The sequence below is a fragment of the Apiospora phragmitis genome (genome assembly GCF_038363925.1).
Source record: "Apiospora phragmitis strain CBS 135458 chromosome Unknown utg000006l:1.0-5683423.0:1.0-5690449.0, whole genome shotgun sequence".
NCBI classification, from domain to species: domain Eukaryota; kingdom Fungi; phylum Ascomycota; class Sordariomycetes; order Amphisphaeriales; family Apiosporaceae; genus Apiospora; species Apiospora phragmitis.
This window is the reverse complement of record NW_027117404.1, coordinates 4879873-4907208: the sequence shown is the minus strand read 5'-3', so window position 1 is coordinate 4907208 and position 27336 is coordinate 4879873. Positions and strand designations below refer to the sequence as shown.

Sequence of the window (27336 nt, the reverse complement as noted above, 5' to 3'; positions counted from 1 at the left end):
AATACTGGGGACAGTTGTATTATAAGCCGGGGGCAGTGCATGTGTCAACAACGGTTTTAGGGCACTCCACTGATTACCAGGGGAAAGAAGCATTATAATTCAATATTGTGACGTGCCCGGATCATTTTCTGAAAAAAGACAAGTTAGTCAAGGAAAGTATCGCGATTGGATAGGCTATATGGTTGCTTTGACCCCTATGCACTTGTGTGCTTCTTGATCAGACTCTAGCAGGGTGACACAAAGTCATTCTCACCATAAGAGATCATGGCCGTATGGGAGACGGACGACGAGGTGAGCAGCCCCGTTGCTGCATCACTACCAACACCTTCAGACACACCATATCAGACACCATCGCGGAGATCATCACGCGCATCGAGGCGCTCACGTCGCTCAGTCACGCCTTCAGGAACTAGCTCATCGCCTCCGCCAATGCCAACGGAGAAGAGTGCCAAACGATCTTCCAAGGCCATGTCATCGGAAGAGCCCATCAGCGTCTTCGACCCACGCCGGTTCACTCCGACCCTGCACGCCAACCTGGTGTCGGAGATCTTGAATCTGCGTAGGGACCAGGAAGACAAGCTGAAAATCATCGAAAGGCTCGAGGTAGCCTTGCATTCAACAAAACAAGAGCAAGAGACTGGACAGGCTTCCCATCTCAGCACGTCGAAAGAAAACAGGTCCCTCAAGCGCCAACTAGCTCTCCTCGAGGGTGGAACATCTTCTGCCCTGGGCGAGCTCGCTAGGGAACGAGATGAAGCTGTGGATGCCGCCGCCGACACCAAGAAGCGACTGGAAACAGTACAGAAGAAGGTTCGCTGCCACGAGGAAGACTCCCAGAGAGTGCATGAACTGTGGGCCAAAGAAAGGGATGAGTGGGAGGAGGAGAAACTCAAGTATGAGAGGAGACTGCACGTTGCCGACACTCGGATGAAGACTATTCTTGAAGAGGTCGCCAACCTGCAAAATGCTCAGCTCAATCGCCAGAGCAACCCCGAGAGCGACAGAGAAGAAGCCGCCAAGGACAACGATGCTGCCAGTGTGCGGACGAACAGTTTAACGAATAGCATACGGTTCTCAACGGTTCCCAACGAGGCTCCTGGGGCCAGCCTCGCGGATGAACTCAATTTCGACTCCGACGGTTACCAGACAGAAACGGATGGCCGGGAAAGCATTGTAGGCCGGGAGAGTATTCTTGGCCGGGAAAGTGTTCTCTCAAACCATCGTCACAACCGCCAATTTAGCCGGGATAGCGTAGTGTCTCCACAGAGGACTCACCGGCGCAACATGAGCAGTGAAAGCCAGATGCGACCCGGCAGCGTGGTCCGAGGCAGGATGTTCATCAACCAGAATGTTCTCGATAGGCTCGAGGGTGGCATCCGCGAGGACGACGAAACACCCCCACCGCCGAAGCCCGAATACAAAGATACGGGTGTGCAGTTCTCTCCACCGCCTTCGCCGAAGATCGTACCAGTCAAACCAGCAACCCCTGAGCTGGTAATCAAGATCGAAAAGCCCACGGAGGTCGAAAGCCCGCCACATGGCGATACAGAGATCGAGGCTAACCAACGAAGGAAACGCGTACATATCCACAAGCCGTCTCCGTTCGAGCTTCCCTCAACCCGCCCGAAGCCGATGGTATCTGCAGCATCGCAAACAGTCGAGGCACCACTCAGTCCTCCCACAACTCCTAAGCTGCAGCAAGTCGAAACCTTCCCCGTTTTGCGGACTCCCATGTCGACGGTGGCTACACAAACGGACAAGCAACAGGCCCAGGAGCCTTCTCCTAAACAACCTGACTCGCTCCCTCTATTGATTCCGAGCATCAGCGTTCATCCCCCGACAAGTCGGCCGCAGACGCCGAAGCAGCACCGTTTGCCAGAGTACGTCAAAGACTTCGGCTGCCAAGTGTCTCTTATCCAGACTAGACCTACCGCCTCCACTGCCGTCCAGACGGATGAGATTCGCGTGGACAAGCGTTTGGACCGATTGCCCCCTCATCTACACCCCTCAGCTATCTCGTCGCGACCAGTGTCACCAAGTGCGCCTACTGCGGTTTCCGGCGTGGACAATGGAAGCAGTTTCACCCCAGTTCTGGGCCATGTGCCCCCACGAAACCCACGACGTTTGACGTCGAAGCGGAGCTTCACCAACGGCCTTCCTTCTTCACCTCCGGCTTCGCCATCCGCTGCTGAGCCTGTAACCAAAGACTCTTACCCGGGCAACAACGATGATGGTCCCTTGTCGAGCCAAAAGGCACCAATGCGGCGACCTCATCGTATCAGCAGTCTGTTCGCTGGTTTCGATGGCGCAAGTTCTGACGAAGGTGATGAGCTCTTGGACGGTGACGTGAGTGACGGTGAGTTCAAGACAGCTCTGTCGGCTCCCAAACCAAAATCACCGTCTGGCCGTCACAAGTCGCGAGGTTTTACGGCTACGACCTCTACTATGGACACCTTACCATCCATCCCGAGACATGGAAGGGGTACAATGAAGCACATCGGAACTACCGAGGTGAACAGAAGCTACAACTTGGCTGAAGACAGGGATACCGTTGGTCGTATGCCTTCAGTAGCCCGGCCTGGCGAGAAGGCAATGAACTCTTCTGCGCGAGCTGGTGCTATGCGTAAGTCTGCTTTGATACAGAGCGGCATCACGTCACACGGCCGCCCAAGAAGCCCAAGTCTTGGAGAGTCCCACGATCCTCCATTCCCCATTCCCACTAGGGCAAGCTCACGCAACCCCCCTTAAACTCCAGTGCCCCCAGCGATGGGAAGCGCAGCCCGACTTATGCGAGCGAGGGTTACCAACGGCGCGGTTCTAGGACCCGAGCCAATAGCATCCGCAAATCGCGGTCTGCCGCAGCCATGCCACGCAATGCAAGGAGCAGGCGCCGGGGCAGCTCGCCTCCTCCAATGTCCCCTTCGGAGGAAGCACCTGAGAGCCCAGGTCTACCTCCGCTACCAAAGAATGACATCACCACTCCTCAGAAGGGCCGAGGTTACGGGACTGGGCGGTATAGAGGACACCGCTCTCAGCCATCGACGACCACTGCCAACACGGATAACACCAATCTCGAAACCGTTGCGAGCGGCCCACAATCTTCGGGTGTTGTCGATGCTATCGCACAGACGATGGTTGGAGAATGGATGTTTAAATATGTCAGACGCCGAAAGTCGTTTGGCATGGCCGATACAAAGGCGGACGAGACCAGCAATGACCGCCATAAGCGGTGGGTTTGGCTGGCTCCTTATGAGAGAGCCATCCTCTGGAGCAGCAAGCAGCCTTCTTCAGGCAGCGCCCTTATGGGGAAGTCTGGCCGGAAACGTGAGTTGCTTACCCCCATCTAATTCTTCTATGTTGACTTTACTAATGATGATTCCAAGTGAGCATTCAATCGGTTCTGGACGTCAAAGACGACAACCCAGCCCCCAAAGGCGCAGGCCAGCTGTTTAACCGCTCCATCTTGATTCTGACGCCTCAACGGGCCCTCAAGTTTACGGCTACGTCGTCTGAGAGGCACTACTTGTGGTTGACGTCTCTGTCTTTCTTAGCACATTCGTCTCAGGCCGTTCCGGAGGCATTGTCTCCGGTGCCTCCTCAGCCATTGCTCAAGCCGACTTCCGCCCCCGCCTATGAAGCCCCAGCAACACGGACCAAGAAGGCGACCATCCGAGATTCCATCCGAATTGCTAAGGGAAAGCACCCAAACCTAGTTAGGCCGGAACCCCTGCCTGCCTCTCACGAGCAGCTAGAAGATGAGCTCATGTTCAAGCCCGAGGCCGTCATGAATACGTTGAATCATGCACGTGATCTATCGAGAGAAGTAGCAGAACCGCCATTCATTCCTCGGTATCACGAACGTTCGTCGGAGAGGGTCCATGAGCGCGCCAATCAGGTTGTGCTTCATGGTCGCAAGCGGAGCAACACGGGTGGACACATTCCACCACCCTTGTCGTTCCGTGGCTTCTCTGGACCTGCCGCCAGCGCCCAGGGCAGCTATCATACGGCAAGTGACAGCAACGCTGGCATCAGTGTGGGTACGGCTGAGAATTCCGACATGTACGCTGTCACATCCAGCACTGGCCAAGCCTCCACGTGGGGTATGAGCACCAATGGGTCGGTACGGACTTCTGAGGCGTCCTCTCGACCGAGCAACAACTTCTTCGAGGCGATTGGGACGGTCCGCATGGAGGCATTCATCAGTCCGCTGGCGTTCCCCAACGTGCAGGAGCATCCCGAAGAGCGCAACGAGAGGCAGTACCGAGCCCGGCGGCGCAGCAAGGAGGTACGTCGGCGCAGAAGCCGCAGCCGCCATCGGGACAGCTTTAACTCCCGGACGACGCGCGGCACCGCGGACTGGTACGCGGGGAGTAGTACGAGGGGAGAGGAAGACTACTTCCGAGAGGATCCCTTCAAGGGATTCTGAGCGAGTGATACTTGAAGAAGAAGTGAATATGGAGGAACCCATCCCTCCCCGGCGTTGATGTGCGGACGAAGATACCCCAAGCGTGTCATTTCTCTTCCTGATGACCCGCCAATTCTTTCAGGGCATCATGGATCATCTTTTACTGGGCCGTCATTTTACGCCCTTGGGTCTCTAGCGCCCCTGGAGTTTGGGGAGTTTCGAGGAAAAAGTTGGTTAATGAGGCATGACCACCCATACACCCACGTGAGGTCTCTCCGTCCACTCGTTTTCCCTTGCGACACACTCATTATCCAAGCCACTGGGTATCTTCCCGACCCTGGCTTTTACCAATCTTTTCTTGCCATGTACTCATAGTTATTTTCGGGGTTTGTATGATCATTCGAGCCAGCCAGAGGAGAAAGGAGCAGATGAACTGCGCCTAGGCTAAGGCTACTTACTACGCATTCTCTTGTTTTTATTTTTTGGTCCTTACTGCTTCTTCATCTTCTTCTTTGTTGGAATTCTATATATCAGTGTACATCGAGGGGGGGAGGGGCGGGAAGGGGGCCTAGGGAGTGTTATCAAGGAATGGGAGGGATCTTGATATCATGATCACCCAGCAAAGGAAAGGAGTGCGGCTGTTTTTTAGATGCGAATCTGGCGGGAATTTGGTCTCAGGACCAAGCAAAACCAAAAATGGCCCTCGAACTCGGAGGAAGAGTTGAAAGAGAGGTTGCGCCGTTTTACTTTTATGTTCTTGTACACAACCATTCACACTTCCTCGGACACTACCTACATCAGTACAGTGCTTCGGCCCTTTTTAGGTATTTAGTTCTAATGAAGATACGCAATGTATTCCTTCTAAACATTCTGGAGCCATGACTTGATACATCTTGATGACCGCAAGAGAGCAGTCACCTTGCAGCATCTGCGATGAACGTCCAAAACGACATGCTCTGGTGACATAGACTGTGTGACGGACAGTTGCCTGACAGTGCTCTATTTCAGACCCCTCTTAAGTGGGCCTCTGGCTCTGAGATCAGCAAGCAAGGTAACCCCACAATCAACTGCGGAATTGATTAAGATGAATGTACCCCACGTTAAACAAATTACGCCTAAAGATTCGGACTTGTTACACTCGCTTGATCTTGTTCTTGAAAGACTGTCATTCCAGGAGAGAACATATCGAACCACACCTACATATACTACACACCACAAAATGGAGGAGAAGGAAAGCTTAGAGACCGTCCAAGCGCGCCACCGCAAAGAGCAACGGGACCTGCAGTCGCGCATCACGAGCAAGAAGAAGAACGCGACCAAGAAGACGCGAAAGGGCGTCAACGACGAGTGCGCTCAACTCGAGCTGCAGCTGAAAGAGCGGCAGCAACAGGAGATAGCCGCGCTCAACGGGGAGACGAACGACGAGGCGGTCGACGAGGCGGAACCAGAGGAGGAGCGTAATAACGACGAGGCGGCCCAACCACAACACTCGAACGGCGGTAACAACACAGCGAACATTGCGAATGGCGTAGCAGAACGGCTACAGCAAACCTCGATATCCGAACCCCACGCCGAATCGCAACAACAGCCGGGAAAGAAGCGCAACCGCCAGAAGGAGCGCATGGCCCGCCGCGCCGCCGAGCAAGAAGCCGCCGCCCTCGCTGCCGAAGAGGAGGCTGCCACCATGACGGACCACCGCCAGATCGAGAAGACGTACATGCTGAAGGAGTTCAAAACGCACGGCCTGGCCGAGAAGGAGATCCAGCCCGACGGGCACTGCCTGTTCTCGGCCGTCGCCGACCAGCTGCGCGCGTGCTCGATCCTGCTGGGAGACACGACAGACGCGACCACGGCCGAGCTGCCGTACCGGACGGTGCGCAGGCGCGCGACGGATTACATGCGGGGCCATGAGGACGACTTCGCGCCGTTCATGGAGGAGGATTTCGCGAGCTATGTGGATAGGATCCGCGATACGGCGGAGTGGGGTGGGCAGCTCGAGCTGATGGCCCTGGCGCGGTCGTATGGTGTTGAGATCAAGGTGGTGCAGGAGCAGCGGACCGAGACGATCGACCCGGGCGAAGTAGGTGGCGATAATGGCGAGCGCAAGACGATATGGTTGGCGTACTACCGTCATGGATACGGGCTCGGCGAGCATTACAATTCGTTGCGGAAAGCTACGTCTTAAATGATGAGTATGGCGGCTTGTCGCAGAATATACCCCGATATATATATATATGCAATTTTGCAAATAGAATACACCCAGAAGAGCTACAGAGAGAATTCGCTTGAAGCTCAGCCACGGGCCCGACGTTTATTTTAGTATTGAACTCTCTAGCAATGACACCAAGCTCCAGCGATTGTGTAAAAGTTGATTACATTTGAAGTAGGCGAATACAACTTGTGTCTGCCTATCAGGTAATTCGATGAGTTGACTTATACCTTTGGTGTGACCTTGAATAAAGTGCGAATTCGGAGCTCCACCGAAAATTGTGAGCAATGCGAGCAGTGCTCCGCTAAACCGCCTCACGCTTCAGTTATTCTACCTACTCTGTACTCCGTACATCCTTACCATGCAACTATTGGCCCCTGGACCAAGCCTTTTGAATTGTTAACACGTGACAAGTTCATCCTTCTTGCAATCTACATTTTTTTGATACAAGAGAAAGAGAGAGAGAGAGTGTGTGTGGAAAAACAAAATACAAAGCAATCCGGGATCATGTCCATGACCAACGCCTCCCCTGCGGACGCCGCCCGCGACGCCAAGGCGGCGTCCCACGTGCTGTCGACGCTGCCGGCATCCGCCCGCAATGAAGCACTCACGGCCATCTACGCCGGGCTCGAGGGCGCGCGGGACGAGATCCTCGCGGCCAACGCCCGGGACCTCGAGGCCGCGCGCCGGCAGGCCGCCGACGGCGCGCCGCTCAGCCAGAGCCTCGTGTCCCGGCTGGACCTGGGCCGCAAGGGGAAGTTTGAGGACATGCTGAGGGGGATTCTGGATGTGCGGGACTTGGAGGATCCTGGTGAGTATCCTTCTATTCTCGGGTTTGGTTGATGGAGGCATGAGCTAAGTGTTGGTAGTTGGCAAGGTTACGCTGCGCACGAGGCTCGATGAGGGTCTGGACTTGGAGCGGGTTACGTGTCCCATCGGCGTTCTGCTCATCATATTCGAGGCGCGTCCGAGGTCATCGCCAACATTGCTTCGTTGGCGGTCAAGTCGGGAAATTCGGCTATTCTGAAAGGTACGTTTTACAAGCTACAGGACAATCGCCACACTACGAGATGTATCAGGTATACTGAAATCCAACAAATCTTCCAGGTGGCAAGGAGTCTACGGAATCTTTCAAAGCCATCTCCAAGGTCATCTCGGAAGCATTGGCCAAGACCCAGGTGCCTAATGGAGCTATTCAGCTCGTTACGACGAGAGACGTCATTCCGCAGTTACTCGACCTGGATCAGTACATTGATCTCGTGATTCCCCGCGGAGGCAACGAGCTCGTCCGTTACATCAAGTCATCTACGAAGATCCCGGTGCTAGGCCACGCCAACGGGCTGTGCTCCATGTTCCTGGAGCAGTCGGCCGACCCCCAAAATGGCGGCCGATGTCATTGTCGATTCCAAGACCAACTACCCGGCCGCCTGCAACAGCCTGGAAACCCTCCTGGTCCAAGAGAGCGCGCTCGACACCTTGTTCCCTGCCGCCGCCGAGGCTCTGCTCGCCAAGGGCGTGCTGCTGCGCTGCGACCCCAAGAGCAAGGCGGCGCTCGCCAAGGCCAGCTTCGCCTCGCAGCACGGCGACAAGATCGTGGACGCGAAGGACGCTGACTTCGAAACGGAGTTCCTGGCGCTCGAGCTGGCGGTCAAGACGGTGGTCGGGCTCGAGGAGGCGGTCGCGCACATCAACACGCACGGCTCCAAGCACACGGACGCGATCCTGACCAGCTCACCAGAGCTGGCGGAGCGGTTCATGAACAGCGTCGACGCGGCGGGCACGTACTGGAACGCGTCGACGCGCATGGCCGACGGCATGCGCTACGGCTTCGGCACCGAGGTCGGCATCAGCACCAACAAGATCCACTCGCGCGGGCCCGTCGGGCTCGAGGGGCTCATGATCTACAAGTACAAGATCCGCGGGCGCGGCCAGGTGGCCGGGGCGTACGGCGAGGGCGACGGGAAAAAGCACTTCTTGCACGAGCGCTTGCCGTTGTAGATTGTGAACTGATTCCGATTCTGGGGGATGGATGAGACCTTTCCTGGTTGGATGCGGCGTTGGAGTCTGGATCATACCATGGGATAAAATTGGGTTGGATGTAGAAAAGGAAAAGCAGATCAACATAACTCGGGAGAGGAGATACACGAGGAATGAACGGTTATGCCACACACCACTATGAAGATTTCTGAAATACTGCCTACCGCTCGGATTGTTTCACCGGAGTTGAATTCCTTTCCTCGATTATCGCCGACATCTCCATCGGAGCAAAGTGGATGCCAAGAATGAGAGTCTCGCACTCCATCGCTCCACCCGCTACGGCGTGGTTTCGGCGTGATTCATCCCACTACCAGAAAAACAGCCGCGCTCTGACGTGTCATAGATCGATCCCGTCGTGGTCTTCAGCCCCGCGGGACTGATCAGCGCGGAGTTCGTATATCAATAAGCGAAGTGCCCCGCGTCGTCAGCACGCATATGCAAGCACCCCTGGTAGGACAACCAACAACCCAACTAGACAAGCAAGGCAGAAAGAATAGCAAACGGACCCGGGGCACTCGGGGTACATTTATAGCGTTGGCCCTGTTGGCGGACCTCGTTTCATATTTTAACAAATTATTCCTTCTCGCCGCTGTAATTCCCCATAAACACACTCACAAGCACACCCGCACACCCCGCGCTGTCATCATGGCTTCCTCCAACCAAGAAGCCGAAGTCCCCGTGATGCAGGTCCTGGAGAAGGCCCACTACTTCACCCAGGCCCTCGTCCCCGTCCCCGCCACGGTGCCCTACCCGCCCTCGCCGCGCCGTCCGCGCTCCGCCTCCGGACCCGCGTCGTCTCCCTCACCCACAACAACGTCACCTACGCGGCCCTGGGCTTTCTGGTCCACTGGTGGGACGCGCACCCGCTACCCGCCGGGGGGCTGACGCCGGCCCCTACGACGACTCGAACAAGTACGGCCGTGTCAGCGCGTGGGGGTGGGCCGAGGTGCTGGACTCGAGCTTGCCGCAGGGCGGGCCCGGGAAGGGCGATTTTGTTTTTGGGTACCTGCCGCTCGCGACGCTGGCCCAGGACGTCGAGTTCCGCGTCGACGAGGAGGTCGCGGGGCATCTCGTGGCGACCAGCGCGTACCGCGCCCGGCTCATGCCGTTTTACAACCGCTACTTCACCGTCGACCGCAACTCCGACGTCGCGGCGCAGCTGCGCGCCAGCATCGAAAAACAACAGGACCAGGATCCTGGAAACAGCAACAGCAGAGAAGCGTCCGTCGTCATCGACGACTGCCTCGGCTTCGACGCCCTCTTCTACGCCATCTTCGAGTGCGGCCACCTCGTCGCTCAGTACATGTTCGACGCCCGGGACCCCGTGCACCCGGGCCTCGGGCCCGACGCGCCCGCGCAGACGCCCTGGACGAAGGAGATGGCTGACTTGGCGGGCGCGACGGTGGTGCTGCTGGCGCCGGCGTCTAAGACGGCGCTGGGGATGGCGTATGAGCTGCAGCGGAAGAAGAAGGGGGGTGCCGACGGCGGGCCGAAGCGGGTCGTCGGGGCTGCGAGCGAGGCGTCGCGCGACTTCGTTCAGGGGACGGGTTTGTACGATGTCACCGTTTCGACAACGGCGGAGACACCTGACGCGGAATTTCTGCGGACCAAGTTGGGCGTCGATGCGGGCGCCGGCGACAAGGTGATCCTCATCGACTGCGGCGGCCGCGCGGGCGTCGGGAAGAACTGGGCCGCAGCCTTCCGGAAGCTCTGCCGGCCCGGCCGGTTCCTGCTGGTGGGCATCGGGTCCGAGGCGGGCGAGCATTCGCCGGAAGACGTGCTGAAGCTCTTCGCGCCCAAAGAAGATGAGAAAGAAGGGAAGGAGGAGAAGCCGTGGTTCATCCAGGTCAACACGGGCGATCTGAGGGAGCGGGCCGCGGCCCGGGACGGGCGCAAGGCGGTCTTCGAGGGGGACGGGCGCGGCGTACGCGGGGTTCAAGGGGGGAGGGGTGAGGGGGTTCCGGGTGCGCTGGGGGGTGGGGATGGAGGCGGTGGCGGGCGGGTGGGAGAGGTTGGGCAAGGGCGAGACGAGGGCGGAGGAGGGGATGGCGTTTTTGTTGTGAGGATGGGATTTCTTGTTTGCCATAGGGGCATATGCACTTTTGCAGAAGGCACCATAAAGTATTCTGATGGATGTTAGACCACTGAATGCTACTGAAGAACCCATGAGGGGTTATCCATTACACAGATTTGGACAGGTCACTGCAGGATATCACTTACATGATCGGGGGCTTCCGTTTTACCATGTAGGATCAAGATCTCATGTCTCATTTGCAAAGCAGACGCAGCCACCCACCAAGGGTACTCCTATGAAGATCTTCTGAAGAACCCAAGTCAACATGCCTCTCGTTTGAGCCTCATCCTCCATGGGCATGACGTCTTCCTGGAAGGCAGCACGCCATCCTGGGCGGTTGACAAGTGTGATAAGGCAAGAAGTAACAACAATGCCAATAAGGACTTCCATAGAAATCAAAGTTCAAAGTTCGAAGTTCCAGAGCATCGTTTCGTAATGCATGATCGGGCTGTGTTAGATTTACATATGAGTTGCCTGTGAAGGTGGCTGCACCTCTACCATGACGTTGGTGGGATGTCGTTGGTGGAGCGGATGATGCATGTTACCTACGTAGCGACGACGCAATAAACACGCGAAAGCATTAGGCATAGGGAGGGGCTCTGCTGTAACATGCAGCCAGAGGTGGGACATAAATACTGTAGTGGTATTGCCGGCGTATATTTGAGTATGTTGCATATGCCTGGCGTATTTTCTATGCATATGTTGATCTCCACCAGACATGAGATTAGATGGTTCAGCTTCCATGGTTCGTCTCTCAGGAACCTACAACTCTATATGACGGAATTCGCAGAGTTCAGAAACGTGGCGCTGGCAAGACGTCGCTGGAACCGTCGGTGACAGGTGTCAAGGAATTCAAAGTGATTTAGTGTTCAGGATCGAGCCGTTGTCGAATGCAGCGGAAGGCTGGGATAGTCCCTTGTGCAGAGGTGTCCGCCACTGTCAATACTGCTTGGCCGGCATCGAATCTTCTGATTGAAACTTTTGGGAACGCATGTTGATATGTCAAACGTCGAAAAGGAAGCGGGCCTTTTTCAAACAAACTTCCGCCTCATAGCAAAATTGGTGTCGCTCTGACTTCATTCCTGCATCCAGAACAGAGAGCCCCTGGACGTGCAGGAGCACAGATCCGCAATCCTACCAACCTAGATGACTCCGTAGATGATGTATGGCAGGCTAAGGACTGCAAAATAAATAAAAGCCCCCATGATCTGTCCATCACAACTGTCTTCCACGAAATGAGAATGAGTGGCTGGCTGCTCAGGATTCCCCGTCGGATATATATACAACATCTGTGATAGCAACAGCCGGCACCATGTCTAGCGGCAGCGACATCGACCAGTACACTCGTCGCGAGCTGGGGCGTGTCAACAGCGACGGCCACAGTTCCATCCATTCCTTCTGGTCCTCGTGCGGCAGCCCGGCGTCGACGGCGCCCACGCTGTGGCAGCCGGACGAGTGGACCGTCTGGATCGCGCGGCGGGCCGCGTTGCGACAGAAAGCCAAGGAGGCGTCGCGGCGGGTCGAGGACCTGGTCATCGGCCCCGTCTACGAGCGTATCATGGGCTCGCTCTGCGACTTTCCGGAGAAGGCGGCGCGGGCCTGCGCCCTCAACCTCCTCAAGATGGTCCTCATGTGGGGGTATTTCACGTACAATAAGGCGCTGAATCCGAAGCAGGCCAAGTCGGGAGGCGATCAAATGGTCCGGCAGCTTTCTCAGATCGGGCACCCCATCCGAGACGAAAGAGAGGTCAGGGTATTCCTCAAACGCCTCCGTCGTAGGGTATGTATATATATACGCCCCCGAGATCCCGCTTAACGCTTGCCCGCCAGTGCGGCAAATGCTAATTCAGGGTCCCTAGATGCCTCTAGCCGATATCATGAAGAAAACCTTCAAGCGAGACATTGCACTTCTCGATGCCATCCTCCCCGTAGCCAGGGAACTGGGGTCTCTGGGCATCAAGATCGCAGTATTCGAATGGCTCTGGCGGAGAAGCTGGAGGGACGAAGATACGAGCACCTCTCGCGCGCCGTCCTGGTCCAGAGCATCGACGAGCTGCAGGCGGCGCACGACGCGGACTTCCCGCGGGAGCAGGCCGAGCAGCTCAAGCGGTGCGTGGGCGAGTGCGACAACGACGGCCTCGTGGTCGAGTTCCTGCGGCTCAACTGGGACCTGGCGTGGCACCTCGACGCCAAGAGCCTCGAGGCGGAGCGCTACATCCTGGCCAAGTTTGTCGGCGACGCCGAGTACCCACGCTGGGTGTGCAGCAAGGCGCACTACGCCTTCGAGTCGGCCACGGCGCCCATCAAGTACTACAACCGCGTCGTGAGCGGGCTGCACCGGTGCGGGAGGCGGGGGCTGTACATGTCTGATGCCCAGTTGGCGCGTGTGGGCAGTAGCCCTTGAGCAGTAGCGCCCGCGAGCCTACCTGTGGCTTAGCCATATTCAATCTATCGTCATCACTGGCAGGATATAGTTCTAGCATTGGTCAGACAGAGGTTGTTACTTCCGATTCATCAAGGCGTGGTAAACTTCTGTAGTGCATGTTAACACATGGGTGATCGAACGGAGGATTGAGCCAAGTCATCTATAGGATTCGTAGGAAGAAGGTAAAGCTCCAGTCATGGTCTGGTCTTCTGAGGGGTCCCAGCTTCGGGTACCTGCAGGTGCAGATCACGTGGTGATAGTGGGCTATTATTCGATTTCATGCCCGCCCAAAAGTTCCGTTCCAGTGTCTTTTTAGTGCCAGTACAGTGCCCTCTAGGCCCGGTTAATCATCCACCAGCGGGCCAAGAGAGTCACCAACCTATTGGGACTCGGACTGGAGCTTATCGGGGCACTTTGCGACAACGTCCAGTCTAGTCGAATCGAGTTCGAATCCGAACTCTGAGGGACCTATCGCATTCTTAATTACTTACTTACGTACCAATCCGAACACACTGGCTGTCGCTTGTCGCATTGCATAGTCCTTCGCCCAAGTCATGTCGAGAATCATGAAGACATAGTCGCCGCATTGCTTCTTGCATCACCCAACCGCCAATCCCGCAAAAGCACCCCTCCGCAATGCCTAAAAAGAACCAGAAGGCCTCGCCGATGCGTCGAGCCCATCGGTGGACTCCAATGCCAACACCAAAAAAGGCGCCAAGGGAGCTGCTGCGACAGCGCCCCCATCTCCAGCCCTGGTCATTTGCCGCAACAAGTGAGTAATGATTGCAACTGCAAATGTGCGCCAATGCGATTCTAACATGATGGCTTCAGACATTGGCGTTACATATCCTCGTTTCATGGACCGTGGTTGCAACTGCCTCTGGAAGTCCTCGAGACTTTAGCGAATGCGAATTACTACATGCCCCTGCCCCGGCCCGTCGACCCCGCCGTCTTCTACGATCTCGTCAATATTCGACAACTGGTGGACAGCGCCACCGATCTCGCTGTACGGGCTGCTAATGGCATCACCACTTCGCCCAAGACGAGTTCCCTGGCCGGGGGAGCCGCCCATCAAATGGCCGCTCTAGGCTTAGGCTTCGGGCAAGGTGGTATGAAACTCAGTCCTGAGCGGCGGCACAAACTACGAGAGCAAGCAACCCAAAAACTCTCCAAGGCCTATCACATAGACGAGATCGCCTCCAGCGTCGCCACTATGCAATCCACCTCGACCCTCGAGAATGTGGCGGCGCTGGTGATGCAGAGGCTCCCGAACGACCCCGACGCCAACTATGTCAACTTCTTCCATGAGAAGATCCCGAGCAGACAGCTCGCCGAATGTACGGACCTCCACACGCTGGACTCCATCATTGGCCAGAGGCCAGCTGATTGCGAGCCTCTAAGGACCCGAGCCATCGTGCGCATGTTCAAGGAGGATTTTGAAGGCGCGGCCCGCGATTTGACCTCTGCTTTGAGTGTCTTCCGGCTCCACCAGCCCTCACACAAGCCGGTCTATGAGAACAAGCAACTTGAGAGGAGGAATGGAAGACGCCGGGAATTACCCTCATTAGATGAGCGCGACCAGCCAAGCAGTACGGAAGTGCAGATCCTGTTCCAACGCGCAGGTTGCTACCTCACACTAGCATGCGATCATGTAGAGCCATCCCTGCCGGAGTTTGCGGGCGAGACTACACCCAAGGGTTCGGTGTCCGAGGTTGAGAGCCCCGATGCGACTGGGAGTACGAACGGTGCGGGTGAGCAGACCACCCAAGGTGCTAGCGCAACATCGCATGAACCATCTGAAAAGGAGAGTCGCAATATGAAGTCGGTGAGGCTTTATGCGAAGCGTGCTCTGAGGGACTACATGGCTTATCTTGAGGAACTTCACTACTCCCCAGACATGCCTATCGAGCTCTCCGATGACTTCACACGGCAGGTCAACCAGGCCAACAACCGGGGCCGACGCTATCGCGGCCAGAATCTTGCTCAAGACCCTACTACCCCCACTGATGGACTCGAGCCCCACAAGGTTTACAGACTTCATGAGCTGTTCTCTGCGACACCCCCAGCATATCTTCCCCTTACCCGTCTACGGACCTTGTTACGGCATCTAGCCCGGAAAATCTCCCAAGCACGACAGAAATGGTCACTTACCACCCACTTCTCACCGACGCGCTGCATTCGTTGCTTCTTTGCCACGCACTTATCCAGACGTCGTCCAAGGAGCTTCAACGTCACGCCCATATGGTTGCTCGCTTAGCGAGGCTTGCAGACGGCTATCCAGTGTTTCAAGCGAGTAGGTCTCCAGCCAGGGCTGATTGGATTGAGGTGTTGCGTCGTGCGGAGAACTGGATTGAGCTGTCCACTTCATGGGAGTTTCTTTGCGCCCCGGCGCCTCTCCCAACCCAAATGTCGCTTGATGGATATGTATCAGCAGCTACAGCAAATGCCAACGCTCTTGCCATAACTGGAGGGAAAAGCTCGGCAGCGGCGGAGGAAGAAGAACGCAAAAAGGTCATGCAGCACAAGGCTATTGTAGAGGCTTTAGAAGATGAACGTGTTCACGATGAGGCAAGCTTCAAGGCTGCCATACTTGCACGCCAGCGGAGGGCCGAGGCTGATCTCGCCAACGCGAATGCGAACGCCGCCAACGCCACCAACGCTAACGGTAACTCGGCATCTTCGCCAGTTGTTCCTTCACAAAAGCGGTGGGCGGTAGATGATGGCCGCGAGTATCCCATTCTCACTGAGCGTGCGGAAGCCGTGGCTCGATGGGTGCGCGAAGCGCCCGCAGGAGCAGGCGTAACCACCACCAAGCGGAAGAAGCGACCCGGTAGGAAGCTCACTGCGGCCGCTCCCGCGAACAGTACGGAGTCTCTCGACAGGTGTGCCGCCATAACGGACTAAGTGAGACGAGAGACCATTGTAGGTTGTGAGCGTATGTCATAGAAAGCAAGTAGTATCTTCTTTTTCGGAAGGACTATCGTGCACAGCGTTACGAGGTACTCTACTGGAAATAATACAACGTCCTGGCCACAAGTCGACTGCTGCATTTCTTTGCTCTAGGACCAGTGAGTTTGTGCCTCAAGCTTGTTATGTGCTGACTGCCCAGCAGGTGTATTGATGCCCGGTACGGAGTATGCATGTCTTGAATCGTAATGCCACTTGACGATGCTAAACGGACCGATGAATGCTAAGTAATCCGCAGTTCAAACGCTGGTACGGGAGCGGAACTCAGGTTTCCGCCCTGCTTGCCGCATTTGCACTATGGCTTTCCGTTGACCTGCGTTCTTTGGCAGCGAATGGGGCTATCTCCGGAAATTGACCAGGGTGAAGGAATGACATGATGTTGACTGTCATATCATTCGGCTGCTGCGTGAGTGCGGATTCCGGCCAACACAACCGCCTTGGGCTTTTTTGTTTGGCTACTCAAGGACTGGAATTTGTGGACAAACAGGTTATAGCGGCTTGAATATGCCAGGTATCTCGAGCTCAGCAAGCTAGAGTGCGGCGCAACGGCGGACGGCAGCTTTTTCAGTCGAGCTCTTGAGTGCTGCCAACCACGAGCTTCCGTGAAAGCTCCAGACGTCCCGAAGCCTCTTTTCATCACCTTGCAGCTTAGTGACAAACTACGAGTGAACTACCCAAGGATTGAAATGGTTTCAGCCTCGATTGGTCTTCATACTAGCATGTGAGGTGCCCTCAAAAACGTAAGGCATCTGGATTGGGACCTTCCTTCGATTCCTTAGCGGAATGATCCTTCTCGCCTCCTGAACGGCGTGCTAACAAGTAAAGCAAGCCTGATCAAGTCGCCGTCGGCACGGCTTCCGTTGGGTGGGCAGTGAAGATCGCCATCAGTCTATAATCACATGTACACACCCTTTACTTGACAGAGACGGTATGGCCACCGAAAGTAGCGCCCTACATCGAGGCTAACCTAGATCTAGACCAGGGGGCGTCCATCAGATATTAATTGATCACATGAGGCTGCCGCCGGTGCGGTGCGGAAGCCAGGGCCACTGGATTACCAAGTGTGTGAGACGATGTATCTTGCGCAACACTAACCAACATTGGTGGGTTCCAGGTTACCGGGTAGTACAGCAGGCGGCGTGTTAATCCAATCATGCTGTATGTTTTCGTGCAGAGCTATGAAGCCAGGAACAGTCTGCAAAATCTCGGCTTGAATTCCTTAACTATGGATCGCCATAAAACCGGCGTTGTTAGGCCTAGCTACCAGCAAGCTTAGCATTCTTGACAGATGCTTAATCGCCTGCCGTCCTCTGTTCGCAAATGCTTAGCGATCGCTAACAGTTAAGATGGTCTGTAACAAGCTCTCAGTATATTGACCAAGACTCACCAAGATAATACTGGGCGGCAGAGGAGTGACCTGGACCGATAGGATGAGGTTGTGCTCGTTTACCAGACTCGCTCTACCACAAACTCGGACCCCCTGTCCGCACATATTAAGGGCGTGTGCGGGGAAATAAACAAGAAAAAGGAACAAGCCGATGGCCTCACCCTGGGCCGCTGTGGAGTATCCCTGCAATTCCGGGGGGCATGTACGCCAACAAGCACCATGATGGAAATTCCCCAACGGCGCTGGATGGAAAAGACATCCTCCTTCTGCTTGGCCTGGCTTCCGGGCCCTGCTGCAGACTGTCACGTTCCGCGTGGGGTTGAACTCGACCCTGGAAGCATTTAACGAATCACCGCCGACGTACCGTTGGTACATTGGGCCCTAGCGCCCATATAAGACGAGTATATCTCGCCATCGTCGTCGCATTCGGCAGATGTCCTCCGTTCTAGGTTGGGACCCCTGGATAAAAACCCTCCAATCAGCGTTGGGGTTCTATACCAACTTGGGCAACGTCCATCTACCCATTTGAAGGTGACATCCAATGGTAGATGTTTTCTCCCCATGAAACCACGATGCAGCTCGAACGGTACCGGTTCTCCGTCACCGCAGTCCTCGGTGTCCACAAGCCTGCCCGTGGCCCACAGCAATAGAGGCATACTCCTTGAGAGCTCCCTGAGGCAAAGCTCTCTTGTCACTGGTCTTTCTTTCTTGAGCCCGTGCCAGGGAAGGCCCCATCGACCTGCGAAGCTTAGCTACATCCAGTCACTCGACGGGCTGCGACACCCAGAATTGTCCGGACGGGGAACTAGACGCAGAGTATCTCCGGGCCGCCACCCGGTTGTCGCCTGCTTCCCATCGTGCCAGCAAAGGCCTCTGAAGGGCCGAGTGACCCCATGTGCGTACGTTCGTCGTGCCCAACCTTGCGGGCTCTGGCCCGCGAGATGGCTGTCGGTGTTTGCGCGTGTGGCAAGCGAGGCAAGGGAGGCAAGGGCGGAGATGATTATCGGATGCAAGGGACGACATCCATCCCCTTCTACCATGAATGAATTTGAAGCAAATATATAACCCATCGTTCTGCGCTGCTGTAACATCAAACCTTCTTTCTACTACTACCACCATCCACCACCACCACCAACTCCTTCACTTTCCTTTCATAATCCGCACAGTCCTCGGAGAACAAGCAGTCCCCCCCGTTCACGTTCGTCGCCATGCATTCCAAGATCGCGGCGATCGCGGCCCTCGTGGCCTCGGTTCGCGCTCAGAGCGCCTGCTCGCTCACGGCCGAGACGCATCCGTCCATGTCCTGGAAGCAGTGCAGCTCGGGAGGCAGCTGCACCAGCAAGTCGGGCTCCGTCGTCATCGACGCCAACTGGCGATGGACTCACTCCACGTCGGGTTCGACCAACTGCTACACCGGCAACAAGTGGGACGCATCGCTGTGTAAGTAGTGGGAGTAGTAGTATTAGCAAACACATAGCCTTCGAGAGGGAAGGAGGACTAGGCTTTTTGCTGACTGGAGATGCATAAGAACAGGCCCCGATGGCGAGACTTGCACCAAGAACTGCTGTGTCGACGGCGCCGACTACGCCGGCACCTATGGCGCCACCACCAGCGGCAGCGCCCTGTCGCTCCAGTTCCTCAAGCAGGGCTCGTCGGGCACCAACATCGGTAGCCGATTCTACCTGATGGCGTCCGAGTCCAAGTACCAGATGTTCACCCTTCTGGGCAACGAGTTCACCTTCGACGTGGACGCGTCTAAGCTGCCGTACGTACCAACCCATACCAAACGGCGCCAATATCCCCACTATGGTGTGATCACCGTTAGCTTACTGATGCTGACAAAAATCAAAATCTAGTTGCGGTCTCAACGGCGCAGTCTACTTCGTCTCCATGGACGAGGACGGCGGCGCGGCCACGCACGCGTCCAACACGGCCGGCGCCAAGTACGGCACGGGCTACTGCGACTCGCAGTGCCCCAAGGACCTGAAGTTCATCGACGGCCAGGCCAACAGCGCGGGCTGGAAGGGCTCGAGCAACGACGCCAACTCGGGCGTCGGCACGCTGGGCGCGTGCTGCGCCGAGATGGACATCTGGGAGGCCAACAGCATCTCGGCGGCCTACACGCCGCACCCGTGCCAGAACTCGGCCTACCACTCGTGCTCGGGCAACGACTGCGGCGGCACCTACTCGGACGACCGCTACGCCGGCGACTGCGACCCGGACGGCTGCGACTTCAACAGCTACCGCCAGGGCAACCAGACCTTCTACGGGCCCGGCGCGGGCTTCACCGTCGACACCACCAAGCCCATCACCGTCGTGACGCAGTTCCTCAAGGGCGCCGACGGCGCCCTCAGCGAGATCAAGCGCTTTCTACCAGCAAGGCGGCAAGACGATCCCCAACTCCGAGTCCACGATCGCGGGCGTCCCGGGCAACTCCATCACGGCGGACTACTGCTCGGCGCAGAAGACGGCGTTCGGCGACACGGACGTGTTCGCGCAAAAGGGCGGGCTCGCGCAGATGGGCGACGCCGTCTCCAAGCCCATGGTGCTCGTCATGAGCGTCTGGGACGACCACGCCAGCAACATGCTCTGGCTCGACTCGACCTTCCCGGCCGACAAGGCGGGCCAGCTCGGCAGCGAGCGCGGCTCGTGCGCGACCGACTCGGGCGCGCCCGCCGACGTCGAGAAGAACCACCCGGACGCCAAGGTGACGTACTCCAACATCAAGTTCGGGCCCATCGGCTCGACCACGTCCGGTAACGGCGGCTCCAACCCGGGTACCCCTAGCGACCCGCCCACCAGCACCACGACGACCGCCGGCAGCCCGGGCACGACCTCGGCGCCGCCCTCGGGCAGCTGCGCGAGCTTGTACGCGCAGTGCGGCGGCAACGGCTACAGCGGCCCGACTTGCTGCTCTTCGGGCACTTGCAAGAAGTAAAAAGCCAGGCTTGAGCTAAGCAAAGCAGAGAGAGAATTTGGTCTTTCGACAGTGGATGATGAATGAAGGGATTGTGACGCTAACATACCATGTATGACTTGATATGAGAGATAAAACGAATTTTCATACATGAACATATGAAAGGGAGGGAGGGGGAACAGACAGAAAGACGGCATGAGGTTGTTGGCTATTTTTCTCTTGTATATAAGTTCTTTTTTACTTTCTCTTTCTCACACGCCTTTCCTTACGGCCAAAGTGAAGGATCTAATGCGAGCTCGGGGGCGCTTGCCCCCAACTTACATTTTTCAATCTTGTATATACATTACCTGCAAATATACATTACGTCTCGTTCAGTTTGACCATGGGCCGTTGAGACTGTATGACTGTGAGGAATTGAAGAATTGGCCAGCTTGCGCTTGAGCGGCTGGTTCACTTGGCCACTAACATGGCCGTATCTCGACTGCGCTTCTGGGGGTAGCGGGTAGTGGGAAGGTAAGTTATGTCGTACTAGGAAAATAAAAAGAAGAAGGAGAAGAGACAAGGGCGCGCGCTTGCGGGCAAGACGCACTCGAAGACCTTGACTTGCTATTTGTAGCCGATTATGGCCATCGGTAGACTTGGGGTGGGGGGGGGGGGACAGGAGGTTTGGATAACTCAATCTTCAACTTCGAAGAAGTAGAACAATCCGCTCAATTAAAAGATCAATGACCAACAAACTGTCAATAGGCGCAATTCCACTGATATATATGTAGCCTTATCGTATGAGGGGAGGCCACAAGAGAGCAACCAGACGAAATGGACACGTATGTACATTTCGAAATCCGCAGGAAAGCTAGTCAGTAGGGTGGTATATAACCGAAGATGAACCAAACATGTATGGTGATGCATCATGAATGGACAGCCGACTCAATCTGCTGTTTAATCTATATTGTGCGGAGAAAGGGGGTGGTGGTGGCCCACCTCCAACAGCCAAGTCGGCACTTGATGCCGGCCACAACAGGATGAGGGGCCACATAGTAGGTCTACCATACTTATCGCTCTCGGGATCTGGGGTATTAGGGGTTTGCATCCTGCAGGAAGTTATCCAGTAGTTTCCATAAACGTAACATCATGTTCATTGCTTTCGTAACGCCCATAATGGAGGGTGATTCCATTCGTTCTTTTATGTAAAGCCTCTCCCTTATCGCCACTGGTCAAATGTCTCCTGCATCACTTAAAACCGTCACACGCTTCGAACCTCCCTAGTTTCCGCGGCAGCCTTCTCATCAACCGCCCTCGCAGCACCTTGATGGTGCGGATCCGGGACCCCCATCATCTGCCCGCCCTTCTCGACGTGGTTCTGCCCGCCGAAGAGGACGTCGATCTCCCTCGAGCGAGACCTGCTTAGTCTCAGGCACGAGGAACCAGACAAACACGGCGAGCAGCGCGTTGACGGCCATGAAAAAATACAAACACTTAGAGCCCCTCGCGCGCGAGGAAGACGGGGAAAAACTGCTGAAACACCGTGTTGGCCACGTTCTGCATCTGCGAGCACATGCCGACGGCCTGCGCCCGCACGTTGACGGAGAAGACCTCGGCCGTCCAGATCCAGACCGTCGCGCCCCACGACGGCTTGTAGAAGAAGATGAAGAGGAACAACAGGAACACGATGGCGATGCCCACGGGCTGCGACTTGGCCCCGCTCGCCGTCGACGGCGTCGCCCCGGCCACGATGGCGACGACGCCGATGGAGACGGCCATGCCGACCGCGCCGAAGATCAGCAGCCATCTCCGCCCAAATCGATCGGCCGTCCAGGCGGCGTTTAACGTGAACTATGATGATAACATATGTTAGCTTCTAGATGTCTCCAGGGGAAAGGGGGGATATGCTCGCTCGGGTGTCTTAAAGGAGCTGGACTCCAAAGGGGGTGTATAATCATAATAGTTGCTTACCAGTATCCCCGCAGGTTGCGTTCAAAGCATTAATCAAGTTGATTGTTTGCTTCGAGTCCCACACCTTGCTGTAGATGCTCGTGGAGTAGGAGTTGAGTGTGCCCTGGCCCGACAGCTGCTGGCCAATATTGAGGGCGAACGCGAGCCAGAGGCGGCGGCGAACAGAGGGGTCCTTGAACAGGGCCCAGTAGGAGCTGCTGATGGCCTCCTTCTCGAACTCGATGGCCTCGCAGATGGCGAGGACCTCATCCTCAATCTCCGCCTCGGTGTCCCGGATCTTGGTGAGCGCCGCCCGGCATCTGGCGACATCGTTGTGCCTCTGGATCCACCAGCGCGGCGACTCGGGCTGCAAGAAGACGAGCGTGCAGATGGTGACGGGACACAGGAGCTGGAAGATGACGACGAGCTTCCAGTCCCAATCGCCGAGCTTCTCGACGTTCAAGCTCGTCGCGTAGGCGATCCAATACGCGATGAAGGACCCCACCGAGTAGTTGAGCTGCCAGAAGGTCATGATGGTGCCGCGGATCTCGGAGGGGGCCACCTCGCTGATGTAGGTAGCACCGGCGGTCAACGACAGACCCTGGCCGATACCGATGAGCACGCGACCGCCGATAAAGCAGCCAAGGTTGTGTCTGGGTGCGAAGGCCTGCATGAATGTCGCTATGATGACCAAAACACAGCCGGAAGCCATACCGACACGGCGTCCGAAGTAATCCGCCTGCGCCAAGCCAGTTAGTCAGGGTTACTCTGTTGTCTCTCAAGAGACCTGTTCCATATTGTTCTGCTCGGATCCCAGGTGGGGAGTACTCACCAATGGCCCGGCCATAAAGAAGCCACCAACGATGGCACCGATGGTGTAAGCCGTGTTAACAAGGCCGATAAGGTAGGCGTCATTTTGTTTGTGGAGGTCAAAGTAGTCCAACCAGTTTGCTGACCCTTGGGCTGCGTTGAAGACTGAGGCATCGTAACCGTACAGCACCATGCAGGTCGCTGCGACCATACAGATATACCTGGATCGGGACATCAGATGGATGTGTGCAGAAGAGATTGATACAGCAGATCAGACAGACTTACCAATTGTACGCCCTCGTTGAGCTCACCATTGTGCCGACGTAGCAGATGGTCTTGTCCAGCTGAGGACCTAAGAGAGAGTTGGGAGATGAGGTCCCAAGCAATGAGACAACAGCACAGGATCGCGAGTAGATCAGAGATGAGAGAATGGCGGAACAGCGAACATGTTGGTAGAAATATGATTACACTACATGCAGTGTCGCGCCCAGCTCTTGTGATATGTGGAGTAGGATTACATCCCCGCCAGCCTTTGATGCTATCCTGGGTGAAGAGGGAGGGTCCAACCAGACTTTGTTATACGACAAGGCTCGATGATTGGCTCGGATAGACCTCCCCAGGGTCATGAATGACAGGCCCGGTGAACAGACTATCAACCACCCCCAGACTCTGGACTCCAGCTTAGTGCTTGGCCCTGGGCCTATGGGGTACTCCAGGAAACTCCACGATAGGAAGATGGAGCCAAAATGGAGCTTGCTGCTTGGTGACGGAGTGACGGCAATGGGGAAGCAATATTAGGACCGACACGATCCCTTGCTGCACCAAGGAATTGGACCAATCCAGGCTTATCCTTTTAAGGCCCGTCCACTGGGGGCGAGACAGGCGATAGAGAGCGCGTGCAGGTGAGATTGCTAACGGCGGAATAGAGAGGTGAATTTCCACCAATGGAAATTCCGCCATCCCAATGTTGAGCGAAAAGGACGGCGCCATCCTGTACTGCTGTGTGCCTTGCCATGCAGATGCGTAGTAGCATGGCAGCAATAATGCAAGAACGTAGCGTCGGCTAGGCGCTCGCCTTATCTCGACGGCAATGCAACTATGCGGCTCAATGACTGACAACTGAGATGATTTGCCTCATCATTCACTGGGTATTTTTTCAATCATGTTCCCCAACCACTGAGGCGGGAGTTGTGGGAGTTGGAGAGGAGATGCCTCAGTGCTGCCCACTTGCGTGTGAACGTACCCGCCCCTTGTCTTCTCCAGGTTTACGGAGTACAGTGGAATGGGAGTGAAGACCCACAGCACAAAGTTGGGGAAGCAACGGTTCTGGGGATAGCGTACCCATTGCTCCACAAGCAGACCCCTACCTACCGGCCAGGGCTATCCATCACCAAAGAGATCCGAAAAGACGGGGCATGGTCCAAGGTCGGTCTAATCTTGGTTGACCAGGGACGGGATTCGAGTGCTAGTGCGGCAAGCAGTGACGATAGCGATGAGGTTGTTCTGTTCAGCTTGCTGATGATAGGATTGCCAGCTGATGGGGTCTCGACGCGATTTCTCGCCAATTCCTCTTCTTCCATCCATTCATACCGGAAGGGTTTCGACCAGATAAACACATCATAAATTGCTAGTATATCACGCTATCATGGCCCTTCCGCCGGTTTTTTGAGCTCCTCTACTTCCCGTATATTGCTTCCTCAGCTTCGGCGGCAGCCAACTTTGCCTCTTCTTCGTCATCTGAGTCGTCCTCTTCCGAGGCTTCGACTACGTTCCGACCTGGTTCTCTCAGTTTTATGGGATCTTTCTTCTTTCGTGGTAGTCTTGCAGCTTCATCCCCGGAGTCCTGTATGCTCTGACCATATTCTTGAACATCTTCCGTTTTCTCCTGCGGGACTTGGCTCCTAAGCCATTTGGCCGACTTCCCTTGGTTCAATCTGCTTTCAAGGTACCAATTCCCTACTCCTCCCCTCCCGCTCGCGGTTCCAGGCCTCGAAGCCGACCAAGTGCAAGAATGCATTGACGATGTGGTCTTCTACGGGTGGATTGTGTTCGACTTCGCATTCGTCCATAACCATGACAGCTATGGATAGAGTCCGGATGTGCCAGGTTCAGGTGATCCCTCACTCTTTTCTCAGTTAACCCTTCTGCTATGGGATTCCAAGAGTCGATGCCATTGAATCCCATATTTGCAAGGTACCTCCAGAGAGCAGGGTGGCCTGGATAGTTTCTTATGGAGGGCAACCAACGTGCATAGCCGTGGTTCAACAGCTGGTCTTCGAAACATAACATGGTCATAAGGAAGATCGACACTTCAAGTGCCTCATCGAGAGCCGCCATCCATCCTTGCTGTGTTTCCCTATGCCCATGGCTTCGTTTGGGCGGTGACAGCTCGGCCAGACTCCTCAATATGTGCGCATGGCCCGTGGCAAGAGCGAGCAGGCCCTTGGACTCATGACGCCCCAAAAGCTTCTTGACACTACAGGCACGCTGGGGCAGCGGCTCCTGCGTAGCCTCCCCAGACCTGGTGTGACCCAGTATGACAGGCTCTGCTCCGCGTAGCCGAACCGCCCCTCGTCCCCCACGAAGAAGCAGGACGGAGGGTCCTTGACTATGGCAGCATCATCGAAAACCCGGTTACGCCCCCTTGCTGAGCTCCGAGGACTCCTTCCCTGCGCTCCCGCGCTCTTGTTGGGATGCCTTCCGGACGACATCAGCGAACTCCTTCGCGAAACTGTAGACCCTGGGGGCCCATTCGGTCCGTGCATCTTTTGGCGTCAAAATCAGCACGTCGTCGCCCGAACTGTTCTTTTTCCAAGACTCCATGGTGCGTTTATACCATTGGTTCTGTCTCATGGAACTGGCCGGGATGACGTAGAAGCCGTCCAGAAGAATTCTGGACAGGGAGGTGGAATAGACCATCCATGATCAGAGACGTGCGGCTGATGTGTCTCGACAAACGAATCGGGGTGAATGTTTAAAGAAGAAGGTGATCCTAAAAGTATGATGGTAGGTCCGACTTGTTTAAGAAAGCGTGAACTCCAGTCAGATGCCTACCTAGAATGGCGGGTCTCCGAAGGGGTTTTGAGAGTGACTCAGCCGGTCACGGCCCCACCTCGGTGGTGCGATAGTTATGTAGTGAGAGAGGCCTTTCCTCCCCAGTGCGACAACGCCGTGACGCTTTAGTAATACATAGGTACATACCCTTCCACAGCCCCAGTTGCTTACGCCCCGATCATCATGGCTCGACACGATCCAGTATGACTACTTATATTCAAGCATACAGCATTCTTGAAATGGTAGGATTTTGGCCACCAGACTCGCCTCGATCGCTTTTTGTGAGTGAATTCTCATACTAGGGAGGTATTGACTCGGCTCGATACATAATACCGTGTCTACTAGTTACACTGTTAACAGGTAACCACGAATACTGTTTGGCCGATTCTGAAGCAACCGGTATAAGTAGGTAATCAGATTACGTCACCGTAGCAATGGCCATGAGTGGGTGTATCACATCGCACAGTCGCTTGCTACCATGACGAAGGTCAGCAGCCGAAACGTCTATAAAACCCAGCAAAGGCCTCGCCCAGCATCCGCCCTGCTCTTCTCTTTACAACCAGCACAAATAACCAACGATAGAGGGATAAGCATTGATCACTTGTGCAGTACTAGCCAACCAGACGACTATCACATTCAATATGGCCAGATGTTCTAGATGCGGTATGGACCCTTGCCGCTGCCGGATCCCTCGCTAAGAAGCAGAGTGCCTGGTATGAACATAAATAAATTCATAGCGAAGAGGTAGTAAGTAGCAAGGGGGATCAGTTTCGGAGGCTGTGCCTAGTGTGGGAATATAAGATACGTGATGCAGTCGACTGTATCTAGATTATACTAATCTGTGGTTTCTTGGAATCGTCGTTTGTTTTTCTATCGGGATTTCCCCCTCAGGTGCAGTAGTGAAACGACCTGCTGATACTCCACCGAGTCCCTATACTCGAGACCTAGTCCCGCTGTCGCTTAGCCAGTCTGTCCGCTATATCGGGGGAGCTAACAAGACTATATGCTCAGAACAGGCGGCTCATAACAACAAGCGAAGACCTACATTTAAGCAGCAGTTAGGATCTATATAAAATAAAAGAATACGCATGTGTACATACCCCCCTTCCCTCCTAAAAA

General features: G+C 55.7%; 8 protein-coding genes across 8 annotated transcripts; 6 read left to right on the top strand and 2 right to left on the bottom strand.

Moving 5' to 3' along the window:
• Nucleotides 1-264: 264 nt before the first annotated feature.
• On the top strand, nucleotides 265-4426 carry PG994_006721 (uncharacterized protein; the record flags this gene model as incomplete). Its single annotated transcript, XM_066858130.1, has 4 exons — nucleotides 265-2623; nucleotides 2644-2690; nucleotides 2724-3324; nucleotides 3384-4426. The coding sequence occupies 4 exons, from the start codon at nucleotides 265-267 to the stop codon at nucleotides 4424-4426; spliced, it is 4050 nt and encodes a 1349-aa protein (XP_066717399.1).
• A 1198-nt stretch (nucleotides 4427-5624) lies between these two features.
• On the top strand, nucleotides 5625-6590 carry PG994_006720 (OTU domain-containing protein 2; the record flags this gene model as incomplete). The annotated part of the gene is made up of 1 exon (XM_066858129.1): nucleotides 5625-6590. The coding sequence occupies one exon, from the start codon at nucleotides 5625-5627 to the stop codon at nucleotides 6588-6590; it is 966 nt and encodes a 321-aa protein (XP_066717398.1).
• A 531-nt stretch (nucleotides 6591-7121) lies between these two features.
• PG994_006719 (gamma-glutamyl phosphate reductase) lies at nucleotides 7122-8612 on the top strand (the record flags this gene model as incomplete). Its single annotated transcript, XM_066858128.1, is given in 4 exon segments — nucleotides 7122-7425; nucleotides 7576-7644; nucleotides 7722-7965; nucleotides 7979-8612. The coding sequence occupies 4 exon segments, from the start codon at nucleotides 7122-7124 to the stop codon at nucleotides 8610-8612; spliced, it is 1251 nt and encodes a 416-aa protein (XP_066717397.1).
• A 684-nt stretch (nucleotides 8613-9296) lies between these two features.
• Nucleotides 9297-10714, top strand: PG994_006718 (uncharacterized protein; the record flags this gene model as incomplete). The annotated part of the gene is given in 3 exon segments (XM_066858127.1): nucleotides 9297-9466; nucleotides 9579-10575; nucleotides 10592-10714. 3 exon segments carry the CDS (start codon nucleotides 9297-9299, stop codon nucleotides 10712-10714), a joined length of 1290 nt encoding a protein of 429 aa, XP_066717396.1.
• Nucleotides 10715-12037: 1323 nt separating this feature from the next.
• On the top strand, nucleotides 12038-16054 carry PG994_006717 (uncharacterized protein; the record flags this gene model as incomplete). The annotated part of the gene is made up of 6 exons (XM_066858126.1): nucleotides 12038-12505; nucleotides 12662-13048; nucleotides 13326-13332; nucleotides 13805-13922; nucleotides 13982-15196; nucleotides 15262-16054. The coding sequence occupies 6 exons, from the start codon at nucleotides 12038-12040 to the stop codon at nucleotides 16052-16054; spliced, it is 2988 nt and encodes a 995-aa protein (XP_066717395.1).
• Nucleotides 16055-18712: 2658 nt separating this feature from the next.
• PG994_006716 (exoglucanase type C) lies at nucleotides 18713-20442 on the top strand (the record flags this gene model as incomplete). Its single annotated transcript, XM_066858125.1, has 4 exons — nucleotides 18713-18944; nucleotides 19038-19269; nucleotides 19361-19857; nucleotides 19886-20442. The coding sequence occupies 4 exons, from the start codon at nucleotides 18713-18715 to the stop codon at nucleotides 20440-20442; spliced, it is 1518 nt and encodes a 505-aa protein (XP_066717394.1).
• Nucleotides 20443-21897: 1455 nt separating this feature from the next.
• PG994_006715 (sugar transporter) lies at nucleotides 21898-23477 on the bottom strand (the record flags this gene model as incomplete). The annotated part of the gene is made up of 4 exons (XM_066858124.1): nucleotides 21898-22254; nucleotides 22439-23092; nucleotides 23186-23384; nucleotides 23449-23477. The coding sequence occupies 4 exons, from the start codon at nucleotides 23475-23477 to the stop codon at nucleotides 21898-21900; spliced, it is 1239 nt and encodes a 412-aa protein (XP_066717393.1).
• A 1361-nt stretch (nucleotides 23478-24838) lies between these two features.
• On the bottom strand, nucleotides 24839-25986 carry PG994_006714 (uncharacterized protein; the record flags this gene model as incomplete). Its single annotated transcript, XM_066858123.1, has 4 exons — nucleotides 24839-25048; nucleotides 25113-25243; nucleotides 25410-25684; nucleotides 25802-25986. 4 exons carry the CDS (start codon nucleotides 25984-25986, stop codon nucleotides 24839-24841), a joined length of 801 nt encoding a protein of 266 aa, XP_066717392.1.
• Between the last annotated feature and the right edge of the window lie 1350 nt (nucleotides 25987-27336).